The sequence below is a fragment of the Caretta caretta genome, chromosome 8 (assembly GCF_965140235.1).
Source record: "Caretta caretta isolate rCarCar2 chromosome 8, rCarCar1.hap1, whole genome shotgun sequence".
Taxonomy (NCBI): Eukaryota; Metazoa; Chordata; order Testudines; family Cheloniidae; genus Caretta; species Caretta caretta.
The window spans coordinates 9,751,997-9,772,622 of NC_134213.1; the positions used below are offsets into that span (position 1 = coordinate 9,751,997).

Below are 20,626 nucleotides of genomic sequence, written 5' to 3' on the forward strand. Positions count from 1 at the left end.
CTGCTGCCAGATAATGACATCTGATGTACTCCCTTGTCCACCTATCTATGCAAGCATATCAAAATAAGAGTCCCCAGCCTAAACACTATCTTTTGCAGTTCTGTTAGGTTTAATGGAATAAGCCCAGTTTTTTCAGATGCTGTTTTGCAAGTGGCCATGTGCCTTTGCGGTCTGCTGATCAGTGAGCTACACCATATAGTACAAGAACAGGTTAATACATCTACATAGCCACTTGTTTGGTTTTTTTTTTTTTCCATCTCAGTACGATTTTTGGAGAAAGGAGAACTGTAATGACTTGTTTCAGAGTAGCAGCCGTATTAGTCTGTATCCGCAAAAAGAAAAGGAGTACTTGTGGCACCTTAGAGACTAACAAATTTATTTGAGCATAAGCTTTCCTGAGATACAGCTCACTTCATCGCTGTAGCTCAGGAAAGCTTATGCTCAAATAAATTTGTTAGTCTCTAAGGTGCCACAAGTCCTCCTTTTCTTTTTGTAATGACTTGGAATACTTCACAGGCTCTGCGCTAAGCTGCCCAATCCTGCAGCTTGCTCTAGCCTCTTGCATGTGTGTAAAACAGCAGTGTTTCTTCCAGCTGAAGAAGGACCAGTGATGATGGACTGTGATTGGCATTTTCCTCCAGGGGGCTTTGAGGATGGGGTGATAGGATGAGCCTTAGGGTTCTGACACAGGCCAGCAGGCAGAGGGTGGATACCAAGGCTATAGGAGGCTTGTAAATATCTAGCACTGCTGCACTGGGGTAGGGAAAGATAAATGAATCATTTCCCTTGTCTAGCTGAGCAGCCGCTTTATGCAGAGGGGACCCCCCCAGGACAAGCTGGGGGACTCTATTTCTGAAAGAGATACCTGAAGCAGTAGAATTGCAAGTGCTCAGATTTCAGTTCTGCCAATCTAGTTACAGCCCTCCTTTGTTCCAGCACCTCCCTAGCATGCAATGTCCTTCCCTCTTTACCGCTGAAAGCTCAGCGTGCCCAAGTGCCTGTTGTTAAACACACTGCAGTGCTAAAATATACATAGCTACACACACACAATGAGGGGATGGGCACTGGGGCAGCTCCTCACACTGTGGGTATGCTTCCATCCAACTGAGCTGTAAAGGAGTTATTTGCAAACTCTGCAAAGCACAGCAAGCCTTAGTTACAACAGCTGTGTGAGGTAGACAAGTAGGTTTCATTATCTCATTTTTCAGCAGGGAGGATCTGTGACATTGTCTGCACCAGCAGTTTTGGACACCTTATTCTATTATTCCCTTTCCTCAGTTCTCCCCACATCAGCTCTCCAGAAGGCATTTTTATTATATTGTCTAACCCAGTGGTTCTCAACCAGGGGCATAGGGTGTACCCCTAAGGGGACCCGGAGGTCTTCCAGGCAGCACATCAACTCATCTAGATATTTACTTACTTTTGAAACAGGCTACATAAAAAGCACTAGCAAAGTCAGTACAAACTAAAATTTCATACAGGCAATGACTTGTTTATACTGTTCTATTTACTGTATACTGACAAGTACAATATTTATATTCCAGTTGATTTATTTTATAATTATATGGTAAAAATGAGAAAGCAAGCAATTGTTCAGTAATAGCATGCTATGACACTTTTGTATTTTTATGTCTCAGTTTGTAAGCAAGTAGTTTAAGTGAGGTGAAACTTGCGGGTATGCAAGACAAATCAGACACCTGAAAGGGATACAGTAGTCTGGAAAGTCTGAGTACCACTGGTTTAACCCTACTCAGAGAGCATTTGAAATCACACAGCAGTAAAAATACCTGTGTCTGGTCAACACAAGTTCTTTGAGCATAACAAGTCCCAGCTGATCTGCAGTGGTGGCGAGAGTCTGAAAATCCTGTTGACAAGGCCACTGAAGTTAAGTGATATGCTCAAGGGCACGTAGCAAGCCATCTTGAGAAGCTGACTTAGAACTTTACTTGCTTAGTTAGGAAGTTAGAACTTCCTTGCCTAGCCCACTAGAAAAGACTGCCCACTTTAAAAGAATTGACACACCATCTATTGTTGCTTTCTCAATTAAATGTTCTGTGTTATTTAGCTGTGTCACTAACCTGCCAGAGTCCAGGAGCGGCCAATTCTTTATAATAGTTGTGTTCAGCTAAAAGGAACTGAGATTGCAAGCTCCTGTATAGAAACACAGCTTCCCTTCCTTAGTGGTCTGCCTGAGTGACTATAGGGTGAAGAACAACTAAACACAAAGATTTTCTTTGGTGTTTACGGACTTGTGAAACAGCACAATTTAGCAAACTTACACCTCTGTTCATTTAATTGACTGCAATTCATTGAATGATATCACTGTAGAACCAATGCTGATTTAAAGGTGCCCAGGGCCATAAGCCAGAACTATGCAATACAAAATATAGGGTTGGTTTAAATAGCTACCCATTAGCTCAGTGTTTCTCAACAACTGGTCCATGGACCAGTGCCGGTCCCTGAGATCTCCCTGACACTATTTAGGAAGGTAGCAAGCCAGTCCCTGGTATCAAAAAGATTGAGAAACACTGAATTAGCACACACAAATCCTTGATTCTGCATTTAACTTTGCAAGGGTGTGTAAGTCGGCCATCTGCATGAGTGCATGTGGTCAATTCTTAACCATTTAGGCCCAATCCTGTAAATACACATATGCTTAACTTTACTATTATGAGTTATCCCATCAAAACCAATGGGATTACTCATGGTAGTAAAATTAACCATGGAAGTGTTTGCAGGATCAGAGCTTTAGATAGGATAGGGGTACAGATAGGTCAGCCTAGGCAACTCTCCACCAAATCGGGAATTGACAATGTGACAGATGGACATGGGGGGCTCACAACCCTAACAATGTGTTACCCTAACCTGGGTGGATTGTATCCTTCCCTGCCAGAGACCAGAGTGCTGTCTTTTTTATTTATATGTTAGCAACACTTTTATAGCATGTCCTACTAATATAGTGTCCATAGATTTCGACAGATGTACAGCAATATAAAATACATGTAACCTTTAGATTTCCCTCAATCACTTTTTTGGTGTCTTTTGGGCACTAAGGAAAGGTGCATTCACACCTAAAGCTCATTTTTAAATGATCCCTCTGTTGGGTGAACAAATTCTTCATAGCAGGTGTTAATTATGTGCTAATTTACTTAAATTTGTCATGATGAGAGTGATTATGGAAGGAAATGTGCTGTAGCTAAAACCAAGATTCCACACTTGTAAATAGGAACTGCTGTGGACTAAAAGAGAGTAAAGACAATTGTAGTGCGATCATCAGACTTGTAGAAAGTTGTGAGAGTGTTAAAGGTCACATTCTGTGCTTAGATAGGCAGGATCGGCTCCCATTGACCTCAGAGTCTAGCATGCTTATCTCAGAACAGAATTTGGTTGCAAGACATCAATTTAAAAGGCAGCTTTGTATATCTAAGAGGCTGCTAAATACAGCTAGGACTGGGTTGGGAGAAGTGAAAGGAATGCAGAAGATGGAAATCAAAGGTAGGAAGTGGTTTAAAAGAACTGTTAATTCATTTTTTAAGAAGGGACACTGTCTACCCAATACAAACTATGAATTTTTAAACTTGTAACTAACAGCTAAGGTTTCCCTAAACGAAGAACATTAGAGAAGAGCTGTTTCTTCAGTTTAATTTGTATATTTGATTGCACCCAGTTTGTGTCTAGTCAGTTTCTGAGGATCTTTACACAGCAGCAGAGGGAGGGGGAAAAAAATGGAAAGATCATCTTGTAAAGACAGAAACTGGCCAATAGACTTAAGAACAGGTCTAGGGCCTCAAACCTCTTCTTTAAATGAGCTAGATTTGACCAAAAAGAAAAGGAGTACTTGTTGACCGTGTCCCTTTAACACTTAAAGCTCAGCAATTGTTTGTTTTGTGCTTTTTCCCCTGGGGAGCAGGGAAAAGGAAGCTAGTAAGTTTGGAAGCTTAAAGGCTTCAGAAGATGGCTGGCAGCTAGTGGCTATTTTCTAGCATTATTTACTGGTGTTTTTGTTTGTTTTTTTGTTTTGTAGGTGTGACTGTGTTGCTAACTGGTAGTTCTGAGAAGAACAAGCACAGGGAATTATCTGCCCCGTTCCTTCCCAATAATGGGCTTGCATTCTGACATTACACCTGTCTCCACCTTCTCTTTCTGGTAAGTTTCCATTGACACTGTTGCTTCCATGTATTTAAGTCTGTTTCTACAACTTTAATCGCCTATATCCCAAAAGAGCCGGCTACCGTGTAGCAAGTCATTAGGGGCGTGACCCTACAGACACTTGGCTATAGCTAGTTTCATGGGAGTCAGTAGTAGTATTCACTGACTTGGGTAGGACATGTGGTCACATTTCCAGGATCATGCCCAAAGGGCCTGATTTTTAAAGGTATTTAGATGTCCAAAGATACAAATAGGAGCCTAGTGGGATTTTCAGAAGTGGCACGGGGAAGATTCAGGGGTGGAGCTATCTTTAGGCACCTAAATGCCTTTAAAAAGATCAGGCCCAAAGCCACTGTCATTCCAGTGAGAAACTTTCATTGGTGCTGTAATTCCAGACCTTAGTTGTCTCATGTGAAATAATACAGGCTTTTAAACTAGATCTCACTTATGTGACACTTTGTATAAGCCTCTTTCAGAATTTATAAACCAGAACTTTTAAAAAAAAATCTAAATAATACTCACTTCCCCTGGGATAAGTTAGAACAAAGCATCATCCAAAAAAGAGACTGCACAAAATTGAACTTACTGGAAATGTTGAAGTACCAACTTCCTACCTTGGGTGACCAGTCTGGAAAGAGGGTGGAGAAACTGACTTGACTCCTTTGGCTAAGCTAGAAAATGTCTCCCTTTTAGAAAGAAACGTGTCAGTGAAAGCTTTATAGGGACTTTCCTGTCTGGGGGTGGTTGTAACAGCCTGCCTTGATTTGAAATAATCCACAGGTAAAAAGTACAAGTAACACACTCTTAGATACGCCCCCCCACCCCCATTGCTGCTCAACTCGCCACTTTAGGTGTTCAGAATTGTTATAAGAAAAGGAGTACTTGTGGCACCTTAGAGACTAACGAATTTATTTGAGCACTCACGAAAGCTCATGCTCAAATAAATTCGTTAGTCTCTAAGGTGCCACAAGTACTCCTTTTCTTTTTGCGAATACAGACTAACACGGCTGTTCCTCTGAAACCTGTCAGAATTGTTATAGGAGCCTGAGTTGACCACACAGCATAGTAATCACATGTCTGGGTTTAGTTTCTCATATTTGATGGCTTCAGTAATTAAGGCACATTCACAACCTGTAGAAGACTGCAGGAACTGCCTCTTCATATCTTACAAAGCTGAACTCTGTCAAGGTATATTGTAAGCAAGCTGATTTATCTAGGGCCACCAAGCTGACTTCAATTACAGCTCTGATTCTGCCATAAGCAGATCTCAATAGGTGGAGACCCACTGATGTTATGGGCACAGGAATCTGCCTGTGTGGAGTTCATTGCATGATCAGGCCTCAGCTGATGATTTGCAAATTATTTAAATTAAAACCCCCACTTTCAGTTCCCTATTAAATAAAATTTACCAGGAACTAATCCCTGCCCAGGGAAATCAATATTTAAAAATAACCTCTCCTCTTCTGGTGAGCTTGCATAATCGTATGTTCAGAGTTGTTAAAATAACTAATTCATTGGCTGTGGTTGATGAGTGGATCCAAATATAATGTTACCCAGTACAAATTGCTTTCTGTCACAGAACCAGTGATACATGATGTGAAGGCATAATGCAGTGCTCGCATTCAGCTGACCAAGTGAGAGGCACAAGCTTGTCTTTTAGTGAGCCTTCTCCTCATGAAAAGTGCTGGGGAACCTTCATGTACTAGCCAGTCTTGGACTGACCATCACTAACCCTGCTTGAGAGCCGCACAGTGAAAATAAGCACCATTACAGTGTTGCTCGTGTCTAGGACAGGATTGCAAAGAAAAGTAACCAAGTCCAGTTTGTTCTTTTTCTCCGAGACAGCACTGCAACAAATCTGTGGCCACTAGGGCTTCACAGTTGTCACCATGCTGTGAGCTATGGCCACTGAGATCTCTGTGGAACCAACAGGTTAGAATGCTGAGCCTCCTGCTCCAAAAAGCACAGGGTCCTACCAGGGCAAGTAATGCTTCATTTTGTTGGAGGAGCTGCATGAGCTGTTGGCAGTAGATGGGCTATGACACATGGTGGAACCGTTCTGGTTGTATCCTGTAGAGCAGCTATTCAATGCTTATCATTTATTTATTTAGCACCTCTCATCTTCAAAATGCTTTACAAACGCTAATTGAAACACGCTTCTAAGACACCCCCCCCCAAGTATGATCTCCAATGTACAGAGGGGGAAACTGAGGCACACAGGTGCTGTAACTTGCCCAAGACTACTGATGAGATTGGTGTCAGAGCTCTGATTAGAAATTGGGAGTGCATGGCTCCCTGTCTCATGCTCTGCTCTAGAGGCAGAGAGATTTCCTAGGGGTTAATTAAGGTTAGATTTGTAAAAGTGTTTAGGCACCTAAAAATGCCTGGGAACTCTTGAAAATCCAATTAGGCACCTATCTGCTTCTGTGGATGCCTCTAAATACCTTTTAAAAAACTGGTCCTTACTTTTTTGTGGCCAGATTTTTCAAAAGTATTTAGCATCCTGCCATTCCCCTTGAGAATATTTGGGAGCTGTTGAATGCTGAAAACTCTTGAAAACCTGAGCCTGAATTTTGAGTGTTGAGCTCTTTTTAAAATGTGGGCCCAGCATGGCTGGTTGTCTGTCTGTGTTTTGGGGGAAATGAGTCATTGACAGTATTCATCTCTTGATTTGTGCCCACTTATTTTAATGGCCTGAGTACTGTATGTCTGAACTCTGGGCCACGTTTTCCAAGTTCATGCAGCAGTGGAATTGTGCTAAACATGGGAACCTATGTATGTGGGATGGCTGCTTTTCTGGACAACACATCAGAGATTGAACTCCAGAACTAAAGGCATGAGTTGATACAGATTGAGATAAAGAGCCAATTCTCTCTAGCTCAGGCTGCAACAAACTCTGCTCCTTTAAAGATCGGCATAGAGAGGGACCTGTCTCATATGCTCCCCAGTGGGTTACATATGCAAACATTTGCATTGTGCATTTATGACTACAGGTCAGGTAATTGTGCATGTGTGCAAACAAACAGGCAGCTATACAATGGACTTAAGTACAGCTGTGCTGTCCACTTTGCCTTACCAAGCAGATGAAGTCTCAGGAGAGTCTTCATAAATGCCATGAAATTCTTCCATTTCACGCTGGTGATTCTGCCATCCAGAATTCACACGTTCCCTTTGCTTGCCTGGGTCTGGGGTCTTTTGCAGCACATTACATGGGGGCTTGGTAGCCAGATCTCTTTCCTTTACCACATTCTGGCTTTTCCTCGGTAATGAGGCTGTCTTCTTGGCAGCTTGCGTATGGGGAAGGGTTTCAAATCCTTCCATCTCTTTTGCTCCTGCAAAGTACAATTGCTAATTGCTCAGGCAAAAACTGATATCGCACCTTCCAGGCAGAGGGCATTCCAAAGAACTATATAAACACATCTACAAATCCTTTCACTCTCTACCTTATCTAGAGCAAAACTGAGCCACCTCGTGGGTGAAACTAAACACGGTGCAGCAATACCATGCACATGATTTGGACAGAAACTGAAACTAGTGGGGGAATTTTGGGGAGGCAGGTACATATCCCAAACTGGACTTTCCCAGGATGCTGATGATCGCATCCTTCCTGTTAAGAGGTGCCAGCAGAACTCTGACCACTAGTGACCATTCCCTCCAATTTACATCACAGGTGAAAGTGTAATATCCTTATTGGAGTTCTTTAAAAATGACCCAGAAACTCATTTGTTTCCTGTTCTCCCATCTGCACCACTTTCCTAAGAAGCTTAAAACTGAACAGAAAGCTTGTGTCTTGAATAGAGTAATTCCAATGCCATATCACATTTTATGACTGAATTTTGGTCACTTTACAACTGGGGAGTGTTGTTGTTTTCCTCCTGGGGTTAGTGAAGGGAGTTTTGCATGCTGCTGTAGGTGGCCTGAGGGATTCTTCCGATTCTGCCATGTGAGTGACAAGGGTGACCAGATGTCCCGTTTTTTGGGACTTTTTCTTATATAAGTGCCTATAAACCCCATCCCCACCCCGTCCCATTTTTTCACAGTTGCTATCTGGTCACCCTGTGACTGACCAACAGCAACCTAAAGGGGACCAGGTTGGAGAACTGTTAAGTTCCATTGCTGAAGATCCTTAGGACCATTTTGGATGATCGGACTGGCTGGTGTGCCAATTCCTGTCTACCTTCTCTGAATGGCCTGCTTAGCCCCACTACACAGACAGGCAGCGGCAGGCATTGCCACAGTGTAAGGCCATCCTTCTGTTGGGTACTGGGAAAAAACAGGGACCGCTAGGGGCATGGTAAAGTCACCATACCCTTTTTGGTGATAGCACTCTTGAGCACCAGGAGGGGAGGAAGCAATGGGGACCGGTACCACAGGGGGTTGCAAACTAGCAGGGACAGCAAGGGTAGGGAAACTGAGACTGACCCCAACAGGTGCCCTATGACCTAGCAAGAGGAAGGGGAGTACAGTGATCACAAGTCAGTATCCATAGAGACATTTTTTTCTGATGCGAAGTGGCCCTCTTAAGAAGAGGTGAAGTAGGAGGATGCTGCACACACATGGCCACTTGAGGACCCCAGTGAGGATATCACTGAGATCATAGGGCTGGGTGGGGTGGGGGAAGGAGAGTACTTATCTTGTAAGTAAGGAGTGTGTCTGGCTACTTGGAGAGTTTATGGGGATGTAGTTCTGGGAAGAGCCCCCTTTCTGGGAAAGTGCCCTGTTTATTGGCTCCACCATGTTATCACCACCTGGAATGACGTGACCTCACCCTCCTTCTTACTCGTAGTCCATTTGGGCATTTCCCAGGGGAAATGAGCCCAGTGGGGACCATCCTGTTTAGAGTAAAAAAAATTATCTTGGAGCCACTCCTCTTATTACTATATCTAGCTTGAGTTTCTAAGATGTTTAGGCCTGGTTTTCCCCTTGATAAGAAACTGGGACTCTGCCCAATGCTGAGTGGAGGCAGGTCCTTTGAATTTATTACCCTCTTCATGAGCTGAATGCCTTTATTTACCTTGGGAAACAGAAAGGTGGGCACTGGATGCCACTGCTCCAAACTCATTTTCAGCAATACATTTAAATACCCCGGAGTCTTCGGGAAAAGCTTCTGTAATAACCAATGTGCAAACTTCCTCTGAAATGAGAGATTGGAGGATGTGATTGGTACCATAAGGGTCTCTGGGCCAAATGCTGACTCCCAGGAAGTCCATGAGGAATTTTGCCATCCCCTTTAATAGGCTCAGGATTTAACCCTGTGACCTTTCTTTAGAAAGCTGCCCCTTGCAAGGCGAGGTGCACTGAGTGCTGAGAGCTGGGGCTGGGCATGAGTGAAGCTAAGCTGGGGTCTGTATTCCTCACATGCCAATGCTCTTGCAGAGGTACACACTGAGGCTTGTAAAAACAGCAGTTATGAAGTATGGAAAAGCAGCCTGGGATCAAAAACCACGGAAGCAAAGGAAATACCGAGCCTGTAATTCCCAGCAATAGTGTCAGGGGCTCTTGATAGCCTGCCACCTGAGCCCGCTGATGGAACTGCTGTCTTACACTCATTCCCTGTATTCTGGGGTGAGCAGACCCTACGCAGGTGCTAAAGGGATGATGTTATTTCCAGTCTGCCAGCCGCCCCTGCCCACTGACCAGGATGGGTGAGCTAGGAGGTGCTCCTTGCAGGAACAGTAATGGGCCTCTGTGGTAACAGGCAGCTGGGTTGCCCAGCAAGAAGTGAAGGGATTTTGGGGGTAAGGGATGGTAGGGGAGGGTTCCTTTCGTATCCGTATCCAGGATGCAGTGCAAGACTTGCTTCCCCCATATGTTAAATTCTGCTCTCACTTACACCCGTTCAAGAGGAAACCTCACTAAAGTCCTGAGGTCATTTTATAGGCTGGTAGGTTTTCACTACAGAGAGCCTTCTGTCTTCCTAGCTGAACCTTAAAGGGACAAAATCCTTCCCTACTATGCCTCTTAGGTGCTTGTACTCGAACCCAGGTATGCAGAGACTATCACTGTATCAGTGCACAAGCTGTTTTGCTCTTGCTAACCTTCCATCAGTGGCTTTTATTCTGGGCCAGCCTATTGCAAACGAAGTGACATAATATTTAGCAAAAGCTTTGCAAAGTACTTACCAGGAACTGCCGACAAACATGTTTCTGTTCAAAATAAGAAAGAAGAGAGAATTAATTGCTATAAAATTTCCTTCAGTACTCAGATTTCCAGACAGCCCATCAAAGAGGTTACAGAATGATCAGTATTTTAGGATGAGATTTCATATGCAGGGAACATTTTTCATCTGTCTCTCATTCAGTTTCCTCTCATAGCTCAAGAGAAAAATGCAGTACTGGTGGTCTTATGTTTCTGGAGGTCCTAACTTAAATAATGTGATTTTTAATTCTCCATGAGTTCATAAAGCCAGTCTAAAATACAGAATTGTTTGTTTTAACCACAATTATTTTCATTGTATCTCTTCTTTTTAGTAAAGTTTTGGAAAGAAAATAATCTAGATGGTAATTACTTTTCACTTTCCATCCAAGAAATGCTATACACTTTCCAGATATTGATGAATTTATCTTACATATGGCATAGGTTGCATTATTATCCCCAATTTACTGAGAGGAAAACTCAGGAATAGAGATTGTAAGGAACTTGCCCAAAATCTGAAAAGGGAATGGAATCCAGGTGCCCTGACTTCCAGTTCTGTGTCTTCAGCGCAACACCCTGTGGTAAATTCTGCTCTGTTATACCAGTGTCACTCCACTGACTTCTGTGGAGTTAATCCAGACTTACACCAACATTGCTGGGAGCAGAATTTGGCCCCATGCATTTGTACGACATGACAAATAGAGATAAAGGAGTAAGAGGCAAGGTATATGTTATGAAGCAGGAAGCCAAGCATCTTTAGCATCTGAAAGTGTGGGTATATTGGAGATAGGCCTTGGACACATGTTGATGCAAGAAGAAATTCATATCCAGAGGTCTGAACTCTGTGGCTCAAGGTTATCTCCAGTGTGTTCATATGTAAGGATCCTTATTCAGTCTTGGTACAACTCCATTGATTTCAGCCGTGTTACACCAGGAATGAATTCGGCCCATTACATCTGTGAACACCTATGTGGGAATATGCTCATGTTTTGTCTCTTCTTTAATGTCTATTGCTAATCAGTAGTCATTCGTTGAAGATACTATTGATCAATAGATGCTTTGTCATGATATTTTGTAATGGCTATTTCTAATGGGTTCTGAAACTCCTGCAGTTATTTTCCTGAAAAACACTCTTTGTATGTGATCAGCAGTTCACATGTCTGATTTCTTCTCACTGAGGAACGAAAGGGGAGACCTAATATGTCCTTCTGTTTCTTTAAACTATTTGGTATTTTCAGGCTGTATTCTTGCTATATAAATGCACAGCTGTCTTCTGATCTTCTAATAGCTCTCCGTTCCTATCTTATTACTATCCCATGAATGTGTCTGTGCCATGAATGAAATTATTCTGCGTCTGGTGAGCATAATAATACTTACTTTTCCTTAGTATTCGGAAGTCTGCAGAATCAATGATCTGATTATAGTCTCTGTACCAGCGCACATGCATAGTGGGCCTGGCCTGTATTCGACATTCAAACACCGCTAATTGACCTTTTTTGGCCCTGATGTTTTGTAGACTCTGGAGGAAGAAAAACAGTTTGAAATGGCTAAGGTTTTGTTATGTACACAGTTAAATGGCAAATGCTTAGTGTTGTTTACACACACATTTATGAATGTACAATGTAGCTAAATGAAATGCTGGGTTTTTGTTTTTGTTTTTTTTAAAGTAGTTGATTAGATTCCATGTAAATTTTGGTGGGTTGTGGGTGTTAGCAGAAATTATGCGTAACTGTTGATTTAAAGGTTCTGGTGTTCAGAGCAGGGCATATAAACCCTGGCAGAAATTTGGGGGGGGGGGAGCAGGGAGGAGGAGGACGACATGACTGTGCCTCTTCTCCTCAAACCCCCCCCCGCATTGTCTCTGCGTGTTTTATAAAGAGCAATATCTTGCATGAATATGTGATAGACTTTTTTCCCTACATCTTTAAAAATGTGGAGAAAAATCATCTAGGCAAATGGAGCAATTTAACTGAGGAACATCTGTAGATACCCTGATACATGTGCACCCTTAAGCCTCCTTTGTAGAGAATCCGTGGAATTGATTTATGTACACAGTTCCATTTAAACTGGGACCCTATACACCTTATGATGTAGTTGATCATATAGCACTGCCAAACGGACATGACATTTATGAAATTTAAGGTGAGCCATGTTTCATCCCCAAATATCTTGCAGTCCAGGAGTAAAAGGAGAAACAAAGACCCAACATCCGTAGTTCAAGCCCAGATGGTGTGGAGAGAATATACTGAGGTTTGTGCTGTTACCTTTGTAAACACGGGGGCGATTCCATAAGTAGAACCAGTCTGGCTTGTAGATGGGCTCTGCAGCTGTACAGGAAAGAAGCAAAAAGAAAAGGAGGACTTGTGGCACCTTAGAGACTAACCATTTTATTTGAGCATGAGCTTTCGTGAGCTACAGCTCACTTCTCTGAAACATAGGAAAGAAGGCTAGAGCTGGGTGGGAAATGGTTTTCCTGTCCTGCTACACTTCTTGAGAGTGGAAAAAATGAGTTTGTTTTTTTCTAAATTGCGATTAAAGTGAGAACTCTTGTAATTTTTCAGAAAAAATTACACACCCACTTACCACAGCAGGCTATAGCACAAAGGTTAGGAAACTCACCCAGAATGTGAGAGCTCCAGGTTCAAGACCCAGCATTACTTAGTTCAGAAGGGACTTTGAACCTGGGTCTCCTCCTTGAATGCCTTTAACCTCGAGGCTTTTTTGACTATTCTGTGATGGGTCAAAGTCTCTCTGGCTTGGAGCAAAAATTCCAAGATGGACTGGAGAAACTTTTCCTGACGAAAGTTTAGTTGAAACTACCATGTTCCCATGAAAAATTTCAGTTTTGATAAATTGATATAGTCTATCAAAAAAATTCCGGACTAGCTCTAATCATGGCTAGCATTTCTCATGTGCAAAAATCCAGCAGGACAGGTTCTGAATTAAAATAAACTCAGGAATCTCCTATCTGCTACTCATGCATCAGTTTACTGACTATTCTGTGGATAGTCTCTGCTCAAGTGCTCCAGAAGAAAATGCCTCCTTGGATTGTGATCAGCAAGTTATTGGAAGGGAGGCTTATAGCCATGTAAGAATAAGTGGTGGTCAGAGGGCTGGTAAGCCAATTTACGGGCCAAATTTTGCAGTCCTTATGCAGAGATCAGTCCTGCCCTCAGTTACATCCAGGCAACCCAACTGACTTCAGTGAGAGTGGTTGCACATACGTGACACCGCATGGAATCTGGTGTTCAGTCCTTACCCCATTCTTGAAATTCAGCAGACATAAAGAGAGAGAAAGGGCTGCAGGATTGTGACTCGCTGTGTTTAGATCGAGCAAAGATGGCAGGAGTGGGGCATATTGGATTTCTAAACCACACTTCCTGTGTGAAAGAAGACTGCATGTGAAAGAAACATTGGGGTGAGTTACACGGAATGTTGACTGCTCCTCACTGACCTCCACTCTCAAGGAAATTAGTTTTCGGATTGCATTGCTTGGGATTGTTAATATATAGTTGAAATGTGTGTGTTTGTTTTTCCTGTGGTCCTGTTCTTTGTCATTACCCCCAGCCCAGTTTAATGGGAATCCAGTCCCTGGATGGTTTGAATTCCCCAGCTCTACAGCTAGTAGGGCTCTTAACCAACTGTCCTTTCTGAAATGCGCCTTTGAAGGAGTATGACAAATGGTTAAGCTATGTGGCAGCCACTCTATTTTCCTAAATAAGTTGATGGAGGTTTAGAAATACAGTTCTAAGGCGGCAGAACAAATTAAAAAAAAACAAAAACCCAAACCCTCCTTTCAGGGCGTCCCCATGCAGATGATTTGCCATTTGGCCATTGGCTTCAATGGGCTCAAGAGCTGACCATTAAATTGCTTTAAAATACTGTAAATAAAATAATAAATCTATAACCTACTCTTTGAGGGTCAATAGATACTGGCTGAATTAAAGTGGAGTAACTCTGATGAGCTGTATTGCTCCTAGAGACTTCACTGGCTGAGGAACCAATGGTCAGTGAGATACTGGTTGCTTTCCGCTTTGTCCTAGTGGGAAAAATAAACAAGGCTAAGTGGAGGCATAGACTTTTAAAGACTGAATGTGCTTCAGTCATCAACCTCTGAGTCTGCACTTACTGTGACATTTCTCTGGCACCACCAGACTACAGAGACTCGCAGGGAGGAACCGCCTTCAGATTTCTCTATAAACCTACAGGAAACAAATGTAAAACAACGGTATTTACAGCTGCCTCCTCTTGCCTATGGGAAAATGATGGCGAAGCAAACAGTATGTAATTAAGTGCAACACACTGTGTGTGTGTATTAATATAATAAACATTGATGTTGTATAGAAATGGGCACAAGTCACAAAACTCCAATGTGTTTCCAGGCTCAGGAGGGCTTGGGGTTTATTTTTTTGTGTGGCCTGTTTATAAAGACAGGAGATGTGCGAAACTTGGATCTGGACCTAGGTTTGCATTCCAAACACCCACACAGTGCAGGAGTGTTAGAATCGAGGGGTGGGACTCCTCTTTACTATTGGAGCTAGTAACAATAAAAGAAATAGTTGGCTAACCTCCATAGTTTCTCTGGTTTTCCTCATCTTGCAAATCTTTAACTTGGAGACTAATCTGAGCAGCTCACTGATGGTTATAATAACTGCATGGAATGCTGTAAATTATACTTGAGACATCTATTAATTTATTTATTTATTTCCTCCCCTGAGTCTGTAAGGGCTTAGGATTTCACCTGCTGTTCTGTTGACATTTTATTAAGCAATTGGCAAATGGCAGGTTCCTTAAACAAAAATAGTTTATTAGAATAAAAAGGTTTTTTGTTTTTTTTCTAGGTCATCATACCTGCCATTAGTGGGAAAACTATAAACCGAGAAATCTGGGGAGAAAAATGGGACCTTCTTTCTAACTCCATTGGAGTACATAGTATATAGAGATGGAATTGGAGGGACAGACTGGGAAATAGGGTGCGTGGGGGCAGACTTGGCTTTCAATGGGGTTAGGTGCCTAGCTCCTTTAATTGCTGTGCTGATACCACTGCCTATTGTGTTGACCACAATAGATCACTTGATAAATTGCCCTGTTCTGTTCATTCCCTCTGAAGCATCTGGCACCGGCAGCCACAATCAGAAGACAGGATACAGGGCTAGATGGACTATAGGTCTGACTCCAGTATGGCCATTTGTATGTTCTTGTGACCAAATAAATAATCTTTACAGATTCAGACACATCGATTGAACCTGCACTATGCTGCTATCTTACACTTTGGAGCCATTTTTGACCATTCTACACCACAGACGGGGCCTTTGAGTCATGGAGACAATGGCTCTGGATCTCCATGGGGGAGCATAGTTAAGGAGGAGGAAGTGAGTTTGGCCAATTCAGCAGCATGGTGGAAGGATGGAGATCATAGATGTGACAATACCCATTTAAAATATAGCAAGGGGCTGGGTGAACACCCCACCACTCTGCCTGGAATGTTGTAACAATCCTGAGTCATTGAATGGAGAAGTTGACAATGCCCTGGGATTATGTCCACTGGCCAATGAGTGAGAGCCAAAATTTAGGTGTCTACAACCCACCAGGCCACCACTATAATTAAAATCCCTCTCTCCTAACTCAGTAGGATTTACACCATGGGGACATGTTCAAATCACTGAGTAAAAGGCATACATGTAATAACATGATTTCCACTTACAGTGTTTACTCAGTGCATGGAAAATACCTTCTAGGACCCAGGGGGCTCTGCCTGGGACTAAGGCCCAGTAGCATCTGTTGTGTGGATTCATGGGTATTTGGAGCCATATTACTCAAGGTGCAGGGCAGCATGGAGTCCTTGATACTACAAATGTTTACGATGTACTGTAATTGCATGCGTAGCGCCGTAGACTCTGAGGGTGTTTGAGGTTAAGTTACTGTGTCAGTGTGTTCAAGATTGGGGCCTTGCACTGCCAATATCATTTGGTAGTGTTTCACACTCCCTTTGCATAGGTTAAACACTTGCCTTTACAGAGAAATTGTGTTGTCTTGCAGGTTGAGACTCTCTATGGCCTAAGGGCCAGGTTTGTAAAGGTATTTAGGTGCCTGAAGATGCAGATAGGTGCCTAGGGAGATTCCCAAGAAAGCCCAAGCAACAGCCTACCTGGAGGAAAAGACAGCCCCCAAGGCAGAAATCCATCTTGTCTGCTGAATGTGATGGCAGATGTTGATTTAGAGTGTAATGTGACTGTTACAGTCAGTATTGCCAACCCCAAATGTTCAGAAATCAGGAGTCAGGCTCACCAAAAACCACGAGATTGTGTAAAAATAATAGATTTGGTATTTTTTCTTTGCCTTCTGCTTTTTGAGCCTTTAGGGTGCACTGGGGTCATGTTTTGAGGCTTTCTCCACAGCCATGAGGGCTAGAAACTTACTTTTTTCTTAGGAATGAAAGGTGAAATCATCACATATCCACTTGATTCCAGGAGCTGGAGCTTTAAGGAAAACAATAGTTATCATGCGATTCATGACAAAACCATGAGAGTTGGCAACACCACTGGACTGTGCATGTCCTGACTCTGGTTTTATGCCACCTCTGCCAATTTAGAATGCTCAGTTTAGTTGTTCTGACCAGTTTGATGAAGCAGTGATGTCACATGATGAACCCCACTGTGAAGTTTTTCAGTCAAAGCTATTATTATCTGAGTACCCAAAAACGCCTCCATTTATATATTTGTTACCCAAAACTGGCTGACCCAAAGGCTGTCAAAAATGGCAACAAAAGGGTATGAGGGGACTCAGTCAGATCCTAATACCCACCTGGATAGTTGCAGTCTGATGGGACCACTTACTCACCACCCCCTCAACCCCACAAAAAAAGTTACAACTGAAAACCAGATTTAAAAAAACAAACCAGAACACCTGGGCACTTCTTCCTGCCCTGGGCACAGGGCTACAAGAGCTCCCTGTGAGCTCCAAGCATGATTTTGAGGAATCAAATGGGTGCTGCTTTCTTGTATCTTTTACATTATTCTTTCTAGGGTTAGCAGAAACTTCAGCATTGTACGGCTTATGTCCTTGAGAGACTAAATAGCGTGCGTTTTACCTTAGTGAGTCATTTTAGCACCCTCAGTGTTCCACGTAAATGGCAACCTTTACTTAGTGTAATTCTAGATCTTTGTGAAGAGGACAGAATTAGACTCGGCTAAATGAAGAGTTGGGGACCTTTGCAACCCAACACCAGAATGATTACAAGGTACATACCAATCATGCTGTTGACACAAACAATAATGACGACATTCTAGCATTGCCCAAATAGTTGACATGTCTGCAGAATTATGCTATAGCCAGTACTGGTGCAAATATAATACAACGGGTTAGGAAAATGTTAAAGCAGCATGGAAAGCTTTGCCAGATGTGGAAAGCACATTGAATCTGTTTTAGGAACAAAGTGAGCATCTGACAGATCTGAAATAAACCTCATTATAAAAATGGGTGGGGGGAGGAAATGCCTTTTAACCCTACAGTTTAGAGGTAAGGCGGGCTTAGATGTGCATGGTAATTTTATTGTATTAATATGTCTTGTAGTTTTAAAATCAACTTAGATTTGATCCACTGCATAATCTTCGGCTAACTTAACTTTTGCAAACCAGAGCTAGAAGCTGTCTGAATTATTTTGAGGATTTAAAAAAAAAAATCCAAATATAATAATTTTGCTTGATGTAATATTTGTGATTATAATTACTAGAGTTTGAACTAGTATAAAGGATGATGATTTAGCAGAGGTAGTCTTGTACAGAAAATTCTGTCTGGGGTCCAATTTTTGGTGTCTTAAGTTTAGATTGGTGAACTGTGGCCATTTCAGGTGTGAGCTCTCTAGTCTTAATTTTTCTGTTGGAGGTGGTTTGTCAGTTGCTTGTGGAGAGTTTCCAAGGAAGCTGGAGATTAAATTGATATGTGTTTTGGTCCTCCTCAGAAACCTGGAGTGATTGGTTAGACCAGGCATTTTCCTGCAGGTTATGGAATGGATTAATAAATGACTTTGATTAGGGTGAAGAATGAGGGTGACTCTCTAAATCTTAAAAAGAGTTTACCTAGTGACTCAAATTTTTTTCATAGAATTATTTAAACATGTATTGCTCACTTTTAGTGCCTTACCCTCCCACTCAGGGATTTCATGAAGATTAGTGAATGTTTGCATGAGACTTTGAACATGTAAAGCATTTACATAACAGCCAAGTATAACTATGTATTTTATTTATTACAGCCACTTGTCTAAATTTGGTTGCAGCCTTTAAGTTTTTTCATTTAGTTAGAATAAATTTCTGGCATATTAACTGGCTACATTATCCTGAGGGTGTGTTGCAAGGAGGAGGGGGGACACAGAGAAGAAAAAATAGCAAGAGAAATGATTTTTTAGCCATAACACTAGCAGTGAGTGATTATTGCAGTTCTTACTGTAGCTCTTACAGTAGCTGAAAAATCTTGCCTAGAAAAACATACTAAGTCTAGTGAAGAGCTTTTCTAACCTGAAACTGATCTAATATTCAAAGGCACTGTTACAAAGGCTGATTTTATTATTTTTTTTTTAAATATACTTCAGAGCCTGAAACACTTAAATGAAGTATTTCAAGGGGTCATTTACTGTGGTACTGATGACTGTTAAGGCCGCAGAATTTTAGTCCTATGTTCAGCTATAACACATTTACTTAGGGATCCATTCTCCACTCCTTGTGTGCATGGGAGTTAATGTCCATAGTATCAAGGGAAGAATAAAACTCCCCTAACTCTTCAGTAGAGACCTATATTGAGACCGCTTGATTGTCTTCACTATGTGGAGTTGCAGCATCTCTCAAATGCATGCAATGCCATCACTGGGAGTGGAACATTTTAAAAGTCAAAGAGAAGATCAGCGGCTTGGACTGAGCACTGCTCCATCCAATAGAAGCCATATAATAGAATAAGTATAGTTAAATAATAGATTATAATTAAACTCTTAAATTCTCATTAGGGGGCGAATCCTGAGTGTGTGAGGCTGTGTACTCCCACACAATGCACACCAATATTGTGAGTGAAACCTGAGAGACTGTGGTGAATGGGGCACAATATCACCCTCTGCATGTTCATCCACAACAATGTAGAGTGGTGGCTCTGGATTTGTGATGGATCAGAGAAGGGAGGGACATAGCCGTCAGTGATGATCCACATCCGCTGCACATCCCGGTGGAGGAGTGCAGTGACCATGGAAGAGGTCCCAGGGCTCAGTCTGGGGTGGAGGGCCTGGCCTTACAGAACTCCCCTGTGCACTACCTATTTACCCACTTTGGAAAATTTCACTTGAGACCTTTATTAAAGTATAAGCACCTGCCCAGAAATCCCCTTGGTGCTCCTATAGAGCCCCCTAGTGCAGTGTGCTCAACACAATCTGGGAGACAATAGCCTCAGGGACCCTTCATTTGAAAGAGCAATGCCGTTAAATTAAGAGCTGTGAACATAGCACAGGCTAGGGATGATGAAAGTGAATTAATTTTAGTCTTGGTGTTATGTTCCCGCTTTTCTGAGTATGGCTGTGCCCCCATGGCAAACCGCTGCAAAATCCCCTGCTGTCCCCCGTTTTCTGATAATCACTGAGCTACTGACAGATAGAGAGTCCAACGTTTCAGATGGGGGGGCCTAGAGTCAGGCGTCTGCATCCGTATTTAGATAGCTAAAACAAAAGAAGCTTGATTTTCTTTCTAGGGATACCAAGTGACTCAGCTCCTATTTGAAGTCAATGGGCTCAGCACGTGTCAAAAATAACATTCAACAAACTCTCTGACAGAGAAAGTTTAGCTTCCATAAGCACTGATCCAGCTAAGCCCCAGGGCAACTTTGATACATCTTCTGAACTGACTTTCTGTTAGGCACCCTTGTTGAGCTGGGGCAGCCCAGAGCTTTGTATCTTCTGGAAATGGTGGTCTTGTACCCCAGAATCTGAGCTTACCTTCAGCAGAACAAAAGGGTCAAATTCACTTTCCTTCAGTTCCCTTTTTCCACCCCTCTACCCCTTTTAAACCTCGGTATAAGGCTGCCTGCATGCCAAGGAGCTGGAAGAAGTTGTATGCACTTAGGCTCCCTTGCACCCTGAGAGACTGGGTCCAAGTGAATGTAAAGGGGTCTGATTTAGGTCACTGTATGCTTTGCTTCTGAATCTGGCCCAGTGTCTCTAGCCCTTCAGGATGTGAACCAGATGCACACCTGCTTGAGTCTGTGGGCAGCTTGAAAACACTGGCCTGGTTCTCCACTGCTTGACATTGTCGTCATTTACACCTGTGCAAAATGGGTAGAAAACACATCCAGTCTGCATTAGGAGAGCCTG

General features: G+C 42.5%; 1 protein-coding gene across 1 annotated transcript; it reads right to left on the reverse strand.

Moving 5' to 3' along the window:
- Positions 1 to 10,530: 10,530 nt before the first annotated feature.
- On the reverse strand, positions 10,531 to 14,467 carry LOC142073061 (palladin-like). Its single transcript, XM_075131947.1, has 5 exons — positions 14,414 to 14,467; positions 14,197 to 14,323; positions 12,549 to 12,611; positions 11,662 to 11,803; positions 10,531 to 10,559 (listed from the first exon to the last, which is right to left on the reverse strand). Exons 1-5 carry the CDS (start codon positions 14,419 to 14,421, stop codon positions 10,531 to 10,533), a joined length of 369 nt encoding a protein of 122 aa, XP_074988048.1. The 5' UTR covers positions 14,422 to 14,467.
- Positions 14,468 to 20,626: the final 6,159 nt, after the last annotated feature.